At 50.9% G+C, this 17,272-nt stretch overlaps 1 protein-coding gene across 1 annotated transcript in view; it reads left to right on the forward strand.

Annotated features, from left to right (window-relative positions):
* The window catches only part of CCDC148 (coiled-coil domain containing 148), a 70,840-nt gene that overhangs the window by 45,751 nt on the left and 7,817 nt on the right, over window positions 1-17,272 (forward strand). The window contains exons 12-16 of the mRNA XM_071562752.1: window positions 3,114-3,232; window positions 6,657-6,774; window positions 8,976-9,116; window positions 9,846-10,945; window positions 13,614-13,730. Coding sequence (XP_071418853.1) covers window positions 3,114-3,232; window positions 6,657-6,774; window positions 8,976-9,116; window positions 9,846-9,992 — 525 coding nt within the window. The 3' untranslated portion in view covers window positions 9,993-10,945; window positions 13,614-13,730. The remainder of the gene's footprint in view (window positions 1-3,113; window positions 3,233-6,656; window positions 6,775-8,975; window positions 9,117-9,845; window positions 10,946-13,613; window positions 13,731-17,272) is intronic.

The following is a 17,272-nucleotide window of genomic DNA, read 5'->3' on the forward strand; positions in this document are numbered from 1 at the left end:
AGCACATCTCCAAGGGACAGCATCCCAGCACAGCTCCAAGGGACAGCATTCCCAGCACATCTCCAAGAGACAGCATTCCCAGCACATCTCCAAGGGACAGCATTCCCAGCACTTTGGTGCTCACTCCTGGGCAAATGGCTGGGATGCAACTGAACAGAAAATCAGGAACCTGCTGTAGTGAATGTGGTGCTTTAGCAAATCAGGCTGTGTCACACGTGTGTTTGTGTTGGCCTTTTTATTTCAGTGATATGGCAAAAATCCAGGAGGTTGTTTCATGAGGATTTTACCTGAGTCCACAGATACAGAGAGGGACATTTAATGAGGGTTTGCTGCTTAGGTCATGGATAGCTCTGCTGCTGCTTTTCTTTTTGTTCCAGCTTGCTCTGTGTATTTGCCTTTACACACACAGGGTTTGTAGTGGCAGGTGGCTCTGAAACCACAGGGAAGGAGGAGGCTTGGCCAGGCAGTGCTGAGCCAACCACCAGCAATATTAATTTTATTTGTAAATATTCTGGTTGTGCAAACTTTTCCTGTGTGTGATATCTATATAGAACCATCCTCTGCCTGTGCACAGATGGAATAGCAGCTGTTTGGGGTCAGCAGTCATATGTTTCATTAGAGTATTTTCCATCCTAGATCCTTAAAAGGGCTGCTAACCTTACACTGCAGCTGCTTTTCTGGGGAATGTTCTGAGGCAGCAAGAAGAATATTTAAAAACACCTGTGAGCAGTGTAAAAGGAATGACTGCTCTCTACCTGGTTTGTAACCCAGGCAGGGTATGTCAAACAATTCCAAACATGGGAAAGGGTAAAATGCCTTTAACTACCAGTGCTGCAGTTGCTCTACTGGACTGCAGATTACAATTTTTCCTGTATGTTTAAACACAGAATTTCAAGATTATGCACTGGTCCCTAATTAGAGTTTATGAGAACACCTTCAGGCAATGGGGAATGCAAAAAGAAAATAATTGCAGGAGATAGTTTTATTTCATAAATATGAGTATTCCAAACAATATTAAATAAAAGCAGTCTAAGAAATACGGTTATAGGTCAGGTTGTTTCATGACAAAAATGACCTGTCTAAAGAAATGATTGGCTTACAGGTTGGCAATTCTGAAATATAAGCACTGTTTGGAAGAGCTGTTTTATTCTGAATCACAATAGCAAAGGGTTTTTCTGCACTGAGTCCATCATTCTGTGCAAGGTGCTGCACATGGGTCAGGGGGATCCCAGGCACAGACACAGGTTGGGTGCAGAATGGAGAATGGATGTGGAGCAGCCCTGGGAAGGAGGACCTGGGGGTGGGGGAGAGGCTGGACATGACCCAGAAACATGTGCTGGCACCCACAAACCACCCCCTGTGCTGGGACCCACAAACCACCCCCTGTGCTGGGACCCTCAAACCACCCCCTGTGCTGGGACCCTCAAACCACCCCCTGTGCTGGGACCCACAAACCACCCCCTGTGCTGGGACCCACAAACCACCTCCTGTGCTGGGACCCACAAACCACCCCCTGTGCTGGGACCCACAAACCACCCCCTGTGCTGGGACCCACAAACCACCCCCTGTGCTGGGACCCCAGAAACTCCCCCTGTGCTGGGACCCACAAACCACCCCCTGTGCTGGGACCCAGAAACTCCCCCTGTGCTGGGACCCACAAACCACCCCCTGTGCTGGGACCCAGAAACTCCCCCTGTGCTGGGACCCTCAAACCACCCCCTGTGCTGGGACCCAGAAACTCCCCCTGTGCTGGGACCCACAAACCACCCCCTGTGCTGGGACCCACAAACCACCCCCTGTGCTGGGACCCAGAAACTCCCCCTGTGCTGGGACCCACAAACCACCCCCTGTGCTGGGACCCACAAACCACCCCCTGTGCTGGGACCCACAAACCACCCCCTGTGCTGGGACCCACAAACCACCCCCTGTGCTGGGACCCACAAACCACCCCCTGTGCTGGGCTGATCCCACAGCGTGGGCAGCAGGACGGGGGGGACTCTGCCCCTCTGCCCCCTCAGGTGAGACCCCTCACCCTGCAGAGCTGCCCCAACCTTGGGAACAGCAGCACAAGGATGTGGAGCTGCTGGAGAGTCCAGAGGAGGCCCCAGAGATGCTCCAGGGCTGGAGCCTCTTTGGAGCCAGGCTGGGAGAGCTGGGAATGTTCCCCTGGAGAGGAGAAGGCTCCAGGGACACCTGAGAGCCCCTGGCAGGGCCTGAAGGGGCTCCAGGAGAGCTGGAGAGGGACTGGGGACAAGGGATGGAGGGACAGGACACAGGGAATGGCTTCCCACTGCCAGAGGGCAGGGCTGGGTGGGATGTCAGAAAGACACGAAATGTTCTGTGATTCCATGATATTGGCAGTGCTGGGTCAATGGTTTGATTCAATGATCTTCAAGATCTTTTCCAATGTGAATGGGTTTGTGATTTGCAAAGTATGTCACAGCACTATGGGAATTACAAGCCTGCTACAAATTCCACCAGTTGTCTTTCAAGAACTGCCATGGGTTTAGGAACAAGATCCTGTAGAATTCATGAAAATGAAAAATTCAGTGTTTCACTTCAACAATATTTACTTTAAACTCCTGTTCTTCCTTTTGCATCCAAGCCCCCTCATCTTTTCAGATAAACTTCCCTGCTCAGGTTTCAGAGTCTGCCTGGAGGCCTTTCTTTCTCACTCAGCTTTGGAAAAGCTCCTGACTTATATGAGGAACACTCAAGTCCTGTCTCCTGTTCCTCAATGGACTCCCCACCTCAGCACAGCAAACTGGGCTGGCCTGGACCCTCCAGCTCAGGGGTGTAGGCAGCACAGTTGAAGGTTTGGATGGCAGAGGAGGAAGGCAAGGAGCAAATGGAAGTGGCATTGTTCAGACTGCACTGGAAAAATACATTCAGATTCATGTCCACAGTCTGATTTTACTGTTCTTGTTGTGGGGGCTCCACACCCTCCTGCTCTCCTGGTAAAGCTGCTGTTAGCAGATTTCTCTCAAATAGAAATTTTATTCTAAAAAGATCAAAATTGAAAACTGTAACTTAGGCTTTTCTTACTGTTTGTTGTCCCTGCCTTGGCTTGGGAATGAGTGTTGATTTGTTTGCTGTATTTTCTCAATCTCTAGCTGAAAAAATACTGGGCTGAAAAACAGCTCAAGTGGCAGGAACAGGAGGAGAGAAATCTACAACGTCTGGAGGAACTGAGAAAATTAATGGCTGAACAAGCAGCTAAAGACAGAGAAAGGTAAAACAAATTAAATGTGAATACCTATGGTATCAATAAGAGCTTCTTATAATCTAATTTGCTTTGATCTTCCACCTTTCTAAATTAGAATAAACTAAGATAAGTAAGTTTTTTCTTCCTGGTTGCCAGTTAACCCAGCCTGTACACTAAAGTTGCATCATGATTGTGTCCTTTGCAAAATGATTTACAATCAGGTTTGCTTTGTTTTAGGGGCAAGTGAAAGGAGCTCATTCAGCATTTAACAGCCTGTAACATATTAATTATGATCTTAGAGAGGCCTAAACTGCTCACCCAATTGTAGATGCTCTTTCCCTGTTTAAAGGGGTTTGGGACTTGAGCTGCTCACACTTGAATTGCCAAGTCTTTGTTGCACAGTGTGGCCTTTAATGGCCTGTTGAAGAAATGTGTGATTTCCTGGGGAATCCCTGTGTCAGGGACACAGACCCCTGCATGGAGGCTGCTTGTGACTGCTCTCAAAGCACAGCCTCACTCCTTTTGTGATTTCCTGGGGGAATCCCTGTGTCAGGGACACAAACCCCTGCATGGAGGCTGCTTGTGACTGCTCTCAAAGCACAGCCTCACTCCTTTTGTGATTTCCTGGGGGAATCCCTGTGTCAGGGACACAGACCCCTGCATGGAGTCTGCTTGTGACTGCTCTCAAAGCACAGCCTGGCTCTTTTTGCATAGAGGGAACCACCAAATTGTGTGGACCAGAAATGCAATTCAAACAGGGTGCAAGTGCCATTGGTATTAGAATATTAAACCTGCTCTTAAGTACTCTGTGGGAAACACTATTTCAGTCTTGTTTTGCTAGGACACCTTGCTGACAGCTAAATTAAATGTTTGTATCCTCATGCTACAAATATGTCTCTACTTTCCTTAAACATTCCTGCAGTGATTTTAGCTTGTGGGAGAAGATGTATTTGAATTACAGAATTTTCAGCAGAACTGAGCAGGAAAAACTGATTTTTCTTTAAACTTGTGTATTGCACTCTGCCATAGTGCTGAGAATGTTCTTTCTTATGCTAATGAATGTTGCAGAATGAAATATAAGGAAATGGCACAGTTTGTTGAGGAATGCAGGGAGGAAATAATCACCCCTCCAGGCTATTGAGAATCAGAAGTGAGTAAATACTCAGCATTATGTTGTTACCCAGAACTGACCTACTGTACAAAATCAAACATTTGACTGTGCAGAGCTCAGGTACACACGTGGTGACCTGGTGGTGTCCTGGTGTGATCTGGTGTGACCTGGTGGTGACCTGGTGGTGTCCTGGTGTGATCTGGTGGTGACCTGGTGGTGACCTGGTGTGATCTGGTGGTGATCTGGTGGTGATCTGGTGGTGACCTGGTGGTGACCTGGTGTGATCTGGTGTGACCTGGTGGTGACCTGGTGGTGATCTGGTGGTGTCCTGGTGGTGACCTGGTGTGATCTGGTGTGACCTGGTGGTGACCTGGTGGTGACCTGGTGGTGATCTGGTGTGATCTGGTGGTGTCCTGGTGGTGACCTGGTGGTGATCTGGTGGTGATCTGGTGTGATCTGGTGTGATCTGGTGTGATCTGGTGGTGACCTGGTGGTGATCTGGTGGTGACCTGGTGGTGTCCTGGTGGTGTCCTGGTGGTGTCCTGGTGGTGACCTGGTGGTGTCCTGGTGGTGTCCTGGTGGTGTCCTGGTGGTGACCTGGTGGTGACCTGGTGTGATCTGGTGGTGTCCTGGTGGTGACCTGGTGGTGTCCTGGTGGTGACCTGGTGGTGTCCTGGTGGTGTCCTGGTGGTGTCCTGGTGGTGACCTGGTGGTGACCTGGTGTGATCTGGTGGTGTCCTGGTGGTGACCTGGTGGTGTCCTGGTGGTGACCTGGTGGTGATCTGGTGTGATCTGGTGTGATCTGGTGGTGTCCTGGTGCAGCAGTTCAGCCTCAGTTGAGGTGCCCTCAGGAATGCGATGCCAACCTCTGTTCTGCCCACTCTGCCTGGCTGGATTTTGGCAGTCAGTTGGGACCCCTTGGACCATTTCAAACTGGATATGGAAAGGCCACAGAATGCCTCAGTGTAGCATTGCTTTACATTCCTGTGTGCAGGAAAACTGCTGCAGGCAAGGCAGAGTGTTGGGGTTAGGGCAGGTGCCCCCCAGTCTTCCCTCCTGGCCATGCACAGGAGGTTCCAGAGCACTGAATTTGTGTTTGGTAACTCTGGAGTGCTTCAGAACAGGTCTCACAGTACTCAGCTCAAGCAGAGTGAGAGGGTGTCAGGATAACAGAATTTTTGTCGTTTTGCAGAGAAATATTTGCATCTGCTTGTTATTACATTTTCTCCATGCAAAAGGCAGGTCAGGCTTTTCCCCTGAAACAAAAGAACCCCGGAGGGCTTCAGCTGTAGCATTGCTCTGTCTGACCTCTGCAGTGGCCACAGTGAAGCCTCTCGGGGGCACCCTCAGGCAGCTCCACACCACCCTCTTGGGACAAATTTGTGTCCTGCTGATTGTGGTTGGATTATTGGCAGAGGTCTTTGCCAGCCACCAACAGAACTGGAGGGTCAGCTCTGATTTTTGGAGCTTACAGCACAAGTTGTGTTCTCCTTTGAGCTTACTAAGATTTGGAGAGTAGGAAAATACATGATTTAGTATAGTTGAAGGAGCTCCTTCATCTCTAGAGGTTCTCTAGAGGTGAGTTCAAATTTGAAGGGAAAAAGAAGGATAATTTGAAGGGAAAAAGAAGGATAATCCTCCAATTGCAAAGCATGGCTTTGGCAGCTCCTGGACTAGAAGTGGAGTACAAATGAATAGTTACAGCTCCACAAGGAACAGTGGCCTGAGAGTCATCAGGGAAGATGTTTGTGGTGGTGCTTCTGGGGCTGCACCTGCTGGGAAAGGTGGGGCAGCACAAAGGGAAAGTCCTGGAGTCACTGGTGTGAACCTCCAACTTTTCCTTTGGAAGGAGGAGGTAATTCTCAAGATTTCTTGCTTCTTCCAGTAATAAGATTGGGAGTGAGGTGTTTCTTTTAATGGAAAGGGTTATAGGAAAGATTTGTTCTGCTGTACACAGATGTGAGAGAACATTTCTTCTTGGCAAAGAAAATGGGGGAAGAAAAAAGAGTACCAAGACTATATAAAGCATGTTAGGGAAAATCTGCAGTCTAGACATGAAATCTGAAAGATTAGCCAAGTTGTTCAAAAAAACAACTAACCAACTAAAATCCACCCAAAAATAAATCAAAAAATGCAATCCCCCAGACTCCTCTTCCCTAAATATCCAAACAAAAAAACTCAAAAAAAAAGAGAACACAATCAAATGAAAAAGCACAGAACATTTCTCAGGTGCTTTGAGCCATCAGCAAGTGGATGTAGAAAACTCCAGGGTACTTTTCCCCAGGAATACCAGCAGAGCCATTCCAACCTGCCCCTGCCCTGTTTCCCTGTCCCTGGCAGGGTGGAATTCCGGAGGGCGCTGCTGGAGAAGAGGCTGCTGGAGAGGAAGGAGCTGGCGCTGCTGCAGGCCCGGGAGGAGCAGGAGAGGGAGAGGCGCCTGGAGATGCTGCGGCAGCAGGTGGGGCTGGGCTGGTGAGCCCAGGCAGGGGCACAGACCCTGCCAGGCACCGGGAGACAAGAGGGACAGTCCATCAGGAACCAACAGACAAACCAGTTAAAATGCACCTCGGGGCTGACTAACAGCAATTCAGTCCTGTGATAAATCCCTTTGCTCTGTAGCTCTGACAACAGGAACATTATGACTTTAAATTGCACTGTAGAAGATGTTGATAACTGCAAGGAGATAGAGGTTTTTCTAGTTTGGATGCAATTTCTCTTCTTTGATTTTTTTTTATTTTAATAATCTTATGTTTTCTCTGAGTCTTAGGCAAGATGACTTTTCTTCAGAACTATTTAACTCTGTGAAACTTTGGCACATTATTTTTTAAAAGGACATTCCAGAAAATGCTTGCTAGTGTCATAGTAAATGTAGTGCTGGGGTTATTTTTTCTACTATTGACTTTTAAAGGAGTAATTTTACCTTCATTTACATTTTTGCATCTAATTTCCTTGTTCTTTCCTCCAAAGATTAGTAGAAAAAAATCTAGAGTTCAAATTCTTTACATTACAGGAGCTGCATCCTAAATGTGCAGCCAAAGGAAAATAGGGAGGGGGAAAGGTGGTCTTCAAAGCCCTCTGGTCTGTCATAATTTAAACAGCACTGAAGCAGCAGCTTTGTCCCCAGGACTACCCTTGGTTACAAACCTGGTGCTTGGTGCAGCCTCGGCCTCCCCTCCAGTGTCCTTTGGCTCTGGGTGGACCATCCCAGGGCAGGCTGTGAATCCCTTCCTCAGCCCCTCACAACTGCTCTCTCTTGGTGTGCAAAGTCAAGAGGAACATAAAATATCCCAGAGGCCAAATACTCTGAGCCCCCTTCTGTGGGAGAGCTGAGCAGAATAACTAAACCTCAGGGATCCTTGGTGTCCTTTCAGTAATTTTTGTAACTGTTGAACTTGAGCACATTTCCAGCCAATGTTGCTTTATTTTTTTGATTAAATATTTTGCAATGTTATTTTAGGTTATCAAAGCATTTTTAGTAATAACTTTCTTACATATTTTACAAGTTCCTGGTCAAGTTTCATTATCATTTGCATCAGGTTTTACAAGGGGCTGGCTGGGGGTTGTGATCTGCTGAGCTCTTCCCACTGACTCAATTCTCTTGCCTGAGTAGAAGATGATTCTGGACCAGCCTTTGCCTGCAACGGGGAAGTTCCCACTTTGTTACACTTTTCTAACCAACATTTATTCTCTGTTTCACACTAACAAAATGGAATTAATAAAGTCTGTGCCTTGTCTGTGTGTGGGGGAAAAGGATCTTTAGTAAAGTCATCCAGCCTGTAGATTTTGGCAGCCTGTAAATACAAAGATGACATTTTATTAAAGAGATGGGCAAAAAAATTATCATATGCAATTTAAACTATTTTTTCTGGTTTTAACCATTCAGACTTTGTTTATTTTGCTCCTTCATCTTTCTGTGTTTTTCCAAGGTAATATTAGCCTGTATCTGAGTATTTCAACACAAAGAAAGTAAGCAATGAAAGAAGATTGATTCTGGCACAATACAGAGTCTGAGAGTCTTTGATACTGATCTAGCCCCAGGAAATTGCACAGTTAAAGCAGATGCACTTCAGAAAAAACCCAGAGTTGTGTTATTTGGGCCACATCACTCAATGTTTTTGCTGATGACTCTGTAGAAATTGTGAACTACCAACCTGAACACCTTTGTTTCCATTGGAAGAAAAAGAAGAAAGTTTGGACTTGCTGGAATTGTGGGTATTGCAGAATGATGGAGCTCTGGGTCCTTGTGGTGACTGTCTGTGGCCACTGAGCTCGTGTCAGGCTCTGCTGGAGAGCTCAGGGTGCTGGGGCTGCTCTCACGGCCCTGTTGGGGCCAGGCTGGGACCCCACGTGGGAAGGCAGTGAGTGACCCTGTCCCCAAGGGTGGCACTGATGAGAGCCTGTCCTCACCTTGGCTCTGCACACACAGAGTCATTGCTGTTCTCGTGTCCTGTGTTTCAGGTGGCTGTTGTGGCACAGTCAGACCCAGCACAGACAGTCATTGCTGTTCTCGTGTCCTGTGTTTCAGGTGGCTGTTGTGGCACAGTCAGACCCAGCACAGACAGTCATTGCTGTTCTCGTGCCCTGTGTTTCAGGTGGCTGTTGTGGCACAGTCAGACCCAGCACAGACAGTCATTGCTGTTCTCGTGTCCTGTATTTCAGGTGGCTGTTGTGGCACAGTCAGACCCAGCCAGGGCAGTGGCTGACACGGTGGCATCGAGAGCCAGGATGGGCATTGGAGGCAGCACAGAGTCTGAGCTGCAGCAGCCTCTGTTCAGGCTGCACACCTACACTGAGGAGCAGGTAACTAGCCCTGCTGCCAGGGTGCTCTGTGCACTGACCTCTTCATGTGGTACAGGACAGTAGATTAATAGTGTATCCCAAATGGGCACACAGACAGTAGAATATGGGCTGTGATGTGTGTAAGATAAAAACATTAGGAGTTGACAGGTGGGGCAATTTCTCTGGAAAGAGGCTTACAGATTTTGTCAACAAACCTTTTGACAAATGTCAGAAGTAATTTCCCTGGTATTAATTGTCATCGTGACAATGGAAGGGGCACTGCCATGTTAAGCACAAGGCAGCACTGTGAGAAAACTCTTGAAGCACTTGGATTGCACAGGAACAACCAGAAGGGGCTGGATCCTGTGCTGCACTCTGGGCTGTGTGCAAGGGGAACATGGGGAAAGCAGCAGCTCCTCAGGAGACAGCTGGGTTAGAAGTCACTTGGTTTCTCACCTGCGATCTGTTTTGCTGAGGAAGGGCAATCAGGCTCGTTGGTTTATGATCATATTGGATGATGATGATTGTTAATATTCAAAAGGATAATATTGGGTTATGGACTGTGAGATAAGACTTGCTCCCTATAAAGCTTCTCTGTTTTGAAAGCTTTATTTTATGACCATAATTTTCTGACTATCCCCTAAAGCTTTTTGAACACATCCATCCACAGATAACCTGTAAGGTGCACCGTGTGTGTGGGGAAGGTGTTGTTTGGTTCCTCCTGATGGTTGCTGTGGTTTGTTTTAACAGATCATTTCTGACCCCAGGCTCCGTGTGGAGCTCGCTCTTCGAGAAGCTGGACTGCATAAGACACTTTATGCAAGAGAGATTTTGCCAAAAATTCCTCCACCAAAGCTTCCAAGAAGAGACATGGAATCTACAGCTTTTAAAGTGTAGAGCACCTCTTGTCTCAGGAGCAGAGGAGCTTCAGGGGTGCAAACCTTGAATAAACTCCCTTTGGTTGTGTCACAGAACTGCTCAGTTCCCTGTGTGTGCACCATTCCAGCCCCCAGTGCTGCCCCCCGTTACACCTGCCAGGGCAGGTTTGGGCTGGAGCAGTGAGAGTGTCCCTGTCCCCTTTAACTGGGAGCTGGGACATCAGGACTCCTACACAGCACAGGCCAATCTGATGGGCAGCACCTGGAGCAGGAGCCTCTTGGGTTTCAACTGGCAGCAGAAATCCAAACCAGCTTTGCACTGCAGTTCCTTAGGTTATATTATGTTATGTGAATAAATCCCACAATTTTCATTCTAGGTTTCTTGAGTATTTGATTTTTTTTAATTATAAAAGCTCCATTACCTTGAATGTTTCTAATATTCTTTGATTATTATAGGAAGAAACTTCAACCTTTGTCTATATTTAGAAGCCAATTTGCTGCATCATATTTACTGCAAGCCAGTCATGCAATTTCATATTGCAGATTAGTCTTTCAGTATAAATTATAAATTAGAAATAGAGCTGAGATCTTTATTTCAGAGCTGACATTACTGAATATGATTCTATTAACTGAAAGGGAAATTGATGTTATTTCCTTTTGTAATTGATCATGTTTTCAAGACTTACAGAAAGATAGCAGAAAAATGTATGTAAACAAGTTACAATTAGCACTTTGACCAGAAATTTCTAAGGGTGATGAGTATCAGAAAGATCTGAACACCCCTAGTTGTGTCTCTGGGTGGCTGTGGGAACTTCACTGATGTGGAGGTGTCACACCTTACAGGTGTCAGTCAGTGTGTCACATCCCTGTTTTCCAGAGACAAGTGATGAGAAGCTTTCACACCTCGGGACTGAGAACAGCATTGGCAAAGCCACGGAGGGTGCGGCGCTGGCACCTGGTGGAGACCCCCAGGTGGGTGCCAAGGGCAGGGCAGCTGGTGGGACAGACCCCAGGTGGGTGCCAAGGGTGGGGCAGCTGGTGGGACAGACCCCAGGTGGGTGCCAAGGGCATGGCAGTTGGTGGGACAGACCCCAGGTGGGTGCCAAGGGTGGGGCAGCTGGTGGGACAGACCCCAGGTGGGTGCCAAGGGCAGGGCAGCTGGTGGAACAGACCCCAGGTGGGTACCAAAGGCAGAGCAGTTGGTGGGACAGACCCCCAGGTGGGTGCCAAGGGTGGGTCAGCTGGTGGGACAGACCCCAGGTGGGTGCCAAGGGTAGGGCAGCTGGTGGGACAGACCCCAGGTGGGTGCCAAGGGCAGGGCAGCTGGTGGGACAGACCCCAGGTGGGTGCCAAAGGCAGAGCAGTTGGTGGGACAGACCCCAGGTGGGTGCCAAGGGCGGGGCAGCTGGTGGGACAGACCCCAGGTGGGTGCCAAGGGTAGGGCAGCTGGTGGGACAGACCCCAGGTGGGTGCCAAGGGCAGGGCAGCTGGTGGGACAGACCCCAGGTGGGTGCCAAGTGTGGGGCAGCTGGTGGGACAGACCCCAGGTGGGTGCCAAGGGTGGGGCAGCTGGTGGGACAGACCCCAGGTGGGTGCCAAGGGTAGGGCAGCTGGTGGGACAGACCCCAGGTGGGTGCCAAGGGCGGGGCAGCTTGTGGGACAGACCCCAGGTGGGTGCCAAAGGCAGGGTGTGACAGACCCCCAGGGGTGGGCACAGGGTCTCCCAGGCCAGGATCAGCACAGCCCCAGTGCTGCAGCTGAGTTATGTACTGGGGAAATGCTGCAGAGCCTGCCCTGGGCCGTGGGAGCTGCGTTGTTTGGGCTCAGCTCCTGCGTGTTTGGGCTAAAATTACAACTCTGTGTGTATTTGTGCTTTTTATTTTGGTACCTCCTTTGGGCTAACTTGTTATTTTTAAACCACACTTGGCCAGCCTCACTCTGGCTGATGTTGCTGTGGGGAGACCAGCAGGGCTTTGCTGTGAGGACCAGACTGGCTGCGAGGCTCTTCCCACAATGGGATCATCCCAAACCTACAGCAGTTGCTTTTTTTTTTCCTTGCCTTTAAAACCAGATTTGAGATTCATATTCCTTTTCCTTTAGTGGCTTTAAACTACTTCCACTAAAAGCTTGAGGTACATTGCTGTTAGTATGGGATTTTCTTAAGCAGACTTTGAACTTGGCAGAACTGAGCTGGATTGGTAGGTTGGGTTGCATATAAGTGATTGGAGGGATGTGTTTCCTTTCTGGGAAGACACTGACTCCTGTCCTGGGATTCTTCCCCTGTCTTATTAATATTAGACCCTGAAAACTGCAATCTTGGAAAGGAAACCAGCAACCAGTCTCCTTCTCTTGTATAAAGTGGAGTCTGCTTTTTCATGGCATCAGTTTTTATGATATCACAGAATCATCAGAGAATCCCAAAATGGTTTGGGTTGAAAGGGAGCTTAAAGCCCATTCAGTTCCACCCACCCTGCCATGGGCAGGGACACTTTCCACTAGACCAGGTTGCTCCAAGCCCCATCCAGCCTGGTCTGGAACACCTTCTGTAAGTTATCCTTCAAGTTCCCTGTAAGTATCCTGTAAGTTATTGTTCCAAAGGTTCCAGAGCTGTGTGGGGCTGTTCTTTCCAGTGAGTAAAGCAGATGTCAGAGAATAATTGAAATTCATGCAGTAACACAGATGTACAAGTGGAACATACAGAATCAGCACAAGATGAGTGATTGTGGGAATGTGCTGAGTGAAAGGGTTTTAGCTGCTTCAGGCTTGCAGAGATCATGTCCCTCCACCAGCTTGTGCAGGCAAGAGCAGCACCACTGCTCTGGACAGAGATCACAGATTTGTTTGGGTTAGAAAAGCACCCTAAGATCATGAAATCCAACTGTTCCCCCAGCACTGCCAGGGCCACCACTTACCCATGTCCCCAAGAGCCACATCCACATGGCTTTTAAATCCCTCCAGGATTTAAATCCACCAATGCCCTGGGCAGCTGTGCCAGGGCTGAATGGCCCTTTGGGGGAAGAAATTTTTCCCTGATATCCAACTTAAACCTCCCTGGCCCAGCCTGAGGCCGTGCCCTCCCCTCCTGTCCCTGTGCCCTGGGGCACAGCCCGACCCCCTGTCCCGGCTCCCCCCTCCTGGCAGGGATTGCAGAGCCAGAAGGTGCCCCCTGAGCCTCCTTTGCTCCAGCTGAGCCCCCCTCCAGCTCCCTCAGCTGCTGCTCCAGCCCCTTCCCAGCTCCATTCCCTTCCCTGGGCACCTCCAGCCCCTTCCCAGCTCCATTCCCTTCCCTGGGCACCTCCAGCCCCTTCCCAGCTCCATTCCCTTCCCTGGGCACCTCCAGCCCCCTGCTGTGCCCCTTGTCTGAGGGGCCTGGAACTGATCCCGGGATTGGAGGTGCCTCAGCAGTGCCAGCACAGGGACAGTCACTACCCTGGTCCTGTTGCCATTCCAGTGCTGGCACAAGCCAGGATGCCATGGGTATCTGGAGACCTGACAAAATGCTAAAGCTCAGAACTGCATGACCTATTGCTGAGATTTTTTTTAATAATAGCTGTTTTGCTCCAAAGGAAGACCACGAATTGCTTACCTAAGCCTCCCAAAGTACCAGTGCAGGTAATAGTGATGTCCTGGCATTTTGCAGGGTGCAGCAGTCTGGTCAGCTCATGAAGCATGATGGAAATGGAAGAGGTGCCCATCCCATGCTGTTGGAAGGAAAGAAATGGAATGTCAGTGCCTGTGAGGCTGTGGCAGGTGACAGGTCTGTGACTGCAACAAGCTCAGGGTTACACTGGGGCCTTTTCCCCTGTTGATTGCAAGAGCAATTTTTTTTGAGGGGGAAGAGACATCTCAGGGTCTTTGTAGCCCATCCAGCTCATGTCTAACCCTCATCTCCTCCCCCTTGATGCTTTAAAGGCCCCACTGTCCCATCTCTGCTGCAGCTCCCCAGGCCTGGCAGATGTTCTGCAGCTCTGCAGCTGTTGGAGCTGCTGCTGCTGCTTCTGCCCAGCCCTTGGTCACCTGTTTTCTGCTCTGCTGCTAGACCATCCTTTTCTCAGCTTAACCTTTAAGAACAAAAGGTGTTTGGTGCTGTGGGATTTGCTTTTTCCCCTGGAAAGTGCCTCACTCGTTTTGTTTTGCTAGCACATTGAAAAACGTGGAGGAAGCACACGTGGAAGCTCCAGTAATTAGTGTGCACAGCCAGTTTTAGTGTTGCTTCATCTCCTCTCTCTTGGCTGAGACCAGTGCCCTGTTCTCCTTGTAACATGGTTAAATATGAAACCTTTTTGCATGTTGTTATTCTGGAACATCAGCCTGGCTTATTTGCCAATGCCTAAAAAATTTATTCTCACTGTAAATATTCAGAGCAGGAATTTGTGTTCCTGCCCCTGTATGTTTGAGCTCAGTTGTGTTTCTAAGCAACTTGCAGGAATGTGATGTTTGGCAGCTGCTCTGCCCGCCAGAGCTCTGCCTGGTGTCCACTCACAGGGACAGGCCAGAGCTCTGCCTGGTGTCCACTCACAGGGACAGGCCAGAGCTCTGCCCCATGTCCACTCCCAGGGACAGGCCAGAACTCTGCCCCGTGTCCACTCACAGGGACAGGCCAGAACTCTGCCCCGTGTCCATTCCCAGGGACAGGCCAGAACTCTGCCCCATGTCCACTCACAGGGCTGGAGCTCTGCCTGGTGTCCACTCCCAGGGACAGGCCGGAGCTCTGCCCCATGTCCATTCCCAGGGACAGGCCGGAGCTCTGCCCCGTGTCCACTCACAGGGCTGGAGCTCTGCCCCGTGTCCACTCCCAGGGACAGGCCAGAGCTCTGCCCCATGTCCACTCCCAGGGACAGGCTGGAGCTCTGCCTCGTGTCCACTCCCAGGGCTGGAGCTCTGCCCCGTGTCCACTCCCAGGGACAGGCCAGAGCTCTGCCCCGTGTCCATTCCCAGGGACAGGCTGGAGCTCTGCCTGGTGTCCACTCCCAGGGACAGGCCAGAGCTCTGCCCCGTGTCCATTCCCAGGGACAGGCTGGAGCTCTGCCTGGTGTCCACTCCCAGGGACAGGCTGGAGCTCTGCCCCGTGTCCACTCCCAGGGATGGGCTGAGGGCGCGCGCTGTGCCCAGTGCTGTGCTGGGGGCACGGCCACGGGCTCAGCAAGGGGTTGGTCCTGGCTGTGTCACCGCTGCTGCCAGGCTGAGGAACAGCAAATCTTGTGCGGATTCTTCCCCTAGGGTCTAGTTAGACTGATTCCCTCTGGGTTTTCCCTGGGTCAGGTTTGGTTTGGTTTTGTCAGAGAGAGGGATCAAACACAAGTGACTCCATTTCCTGTGAATCACATTTCAGACTAATCTTGTGCCCGAAGAAATGATGGCAGGAGTCTCCCAAACACAGCCTGTGTTTGCTTTTCCCTTTGTGCAATGCCAAAAATCCTGCTCTGAAAGAATAATAATAAAGCAGGTTTTTATTTTAGAGCTTGTGCCATTGTAATGCTCCCAGCACCATTTCATGGTTCTTGCGTGGTGGGAAATGGCCTTTGCTTCTCAATCTGAGCTGAGCAGAATGTGTGTGTGTCTGTCAGTGTGGCACTTTCCAAACGGAGCCTGCCGGTTACCGAGGAATGTGGCTCCAACAGCAGCGGCTTTGCCATGGCTGAGGCTGCACTGGTGGCAGTGGCTGAACATGGAAGAGAGGCAGATATGCCAGTGGGTGCAGGGGGAGGCAGAGGCGTGGGAAGGACAGGTCGTGTCCGTGTGTCCGGGGCGGGCGGACAGGGCAGGCGGAGGCGTGGGAAGGACAGGTCGTGTCCGTGTGTCGGTGTGTCGGTGTGTCCGGGACAGGCGGCCCCGGGGCAGGACTGACCTCCCGCTGATGGAGCGCTCCGACCCCGCGCGGTTCAGGGCGCAGCGATCCCACCCCGCGGAGGGTCCGGCCCGTCCTCGTCCGGCCCGTCCTCCCGCCGCAGGAGCTGCGCGAACGCCTCATCCTCCTCGGGCTGCCGCGCACGCAGCCGAACTGCCCAAAAACCAGCGCCGTGTTGGTTCTTCTCAGCTCACACCCTCACCGAGGGTCAGGCTGAGCGCGGCGGGGGCCGCACCAGGCGCGTCCGCCCCGAGAAGGCAGCGCTGCCGCTCCCTCGGCCGCAGTGAAGGCACATCGGGACAACAGGGACACAAACCCAGGAGTCAACATGAAACCCGGGCTGGCCCCTCCATCAACGGGGTCACTACACTGGGGCCAGGCAGCCATGCACGTACTTGGGTATCAGTCCCAGGCAAGAAAATCTAAAATAACTCATCAAATTTAGGCTGTTGGAGTCCCCACTGACAGCACAGCAAACCCAGATGCTGGAGGAGCGCGCCCCTTAATTCATTCTATGGACGGTGCCGACTGCAATTAGTGAGCGCTGCCGATGGCACAGAGACCGGAAAGTCAGGGAGGAAAAAGGACCAATATTACACATCAAAGGCAAAAGCGCTCCCCGGAGGTAGGAAGGGGACGAGCATTGGGCTGCAGGGTCATGCTGCCGATCCTGCTGCCAGGTGCAGGACAGCGGGAGCCCACGGGTGCGGGGCTGTGCCGGGGCTGTGCCGGGGCTGTGCCAAGGCTGTGCCAGGCTGCTCCAGCCCCAGACACCGCGGCTCTGCCCCCGCACCGCTGGGAAAGGGCTCCGGGTGGAAATGGAAGCGGCTGCCGTCGTGACAGGCTGGTTTTGACAGCAGGTCTTAGACAAAAATAGTGCATCCTCCTCCCCTCGTCTCCAGTAGATGATGATCAAATGCTTTGGACAAATGCCTCCTCCGTCTGTGCTCCAACATGGGGCCAATATAAAATCAGGTTTTATGGAGCTGCAGGTTTTTAAAAGGATAATTTTCTATTGGATTTCTGCCCCAAACAAGCAAGGACAGACAACCTCCCTGCCCAGGCTGCCTTGGGTCACTGAGTCCCTTTGCTGAGCAGCCAGACCCCATCCCGGTGGGAGCAGTGGTAGCAGGGGGGGCCTGGAATGGGCCAGCAGGGCTGTGGGACACCAGGCTGGAGAGCCTGTGGAGAGGGGGAACTGCTCCCTCACCTTTGCACTGCTCTTTATGACCCCAAACATTGCTGGCAGGTTGTGTGTCTTTGTTCCCCAGTTCAAGTGGTACAGGACATCCTCCTCCATGGAGTCCAGGTGAGGGGTTTTAAGATGGACAAACCCGGAGTGGGGAGATGGGGAGGAGATGGGCTGGGGAGCCAGGCAGTGCCTGCAGGGGTGGGAACTGGCAGGACAGGGCAGTCCACGAGGGTTCACACAGCCCTGACGTCAAGAGAAG

This window comes from Pithys albifrons, chromosome 8, assembly GCF_047495875.1.
Source record: "Pithys albifrons albifrons isolate INPA30051 chromosome 8, PitAlb_v1, whole genome shotgun sequence".
NCBI lineage: Eukaryota > Metazoa > Chordata > Aves > Passeriformes > Thamnophilidae > Pithys > Pithys albifrons.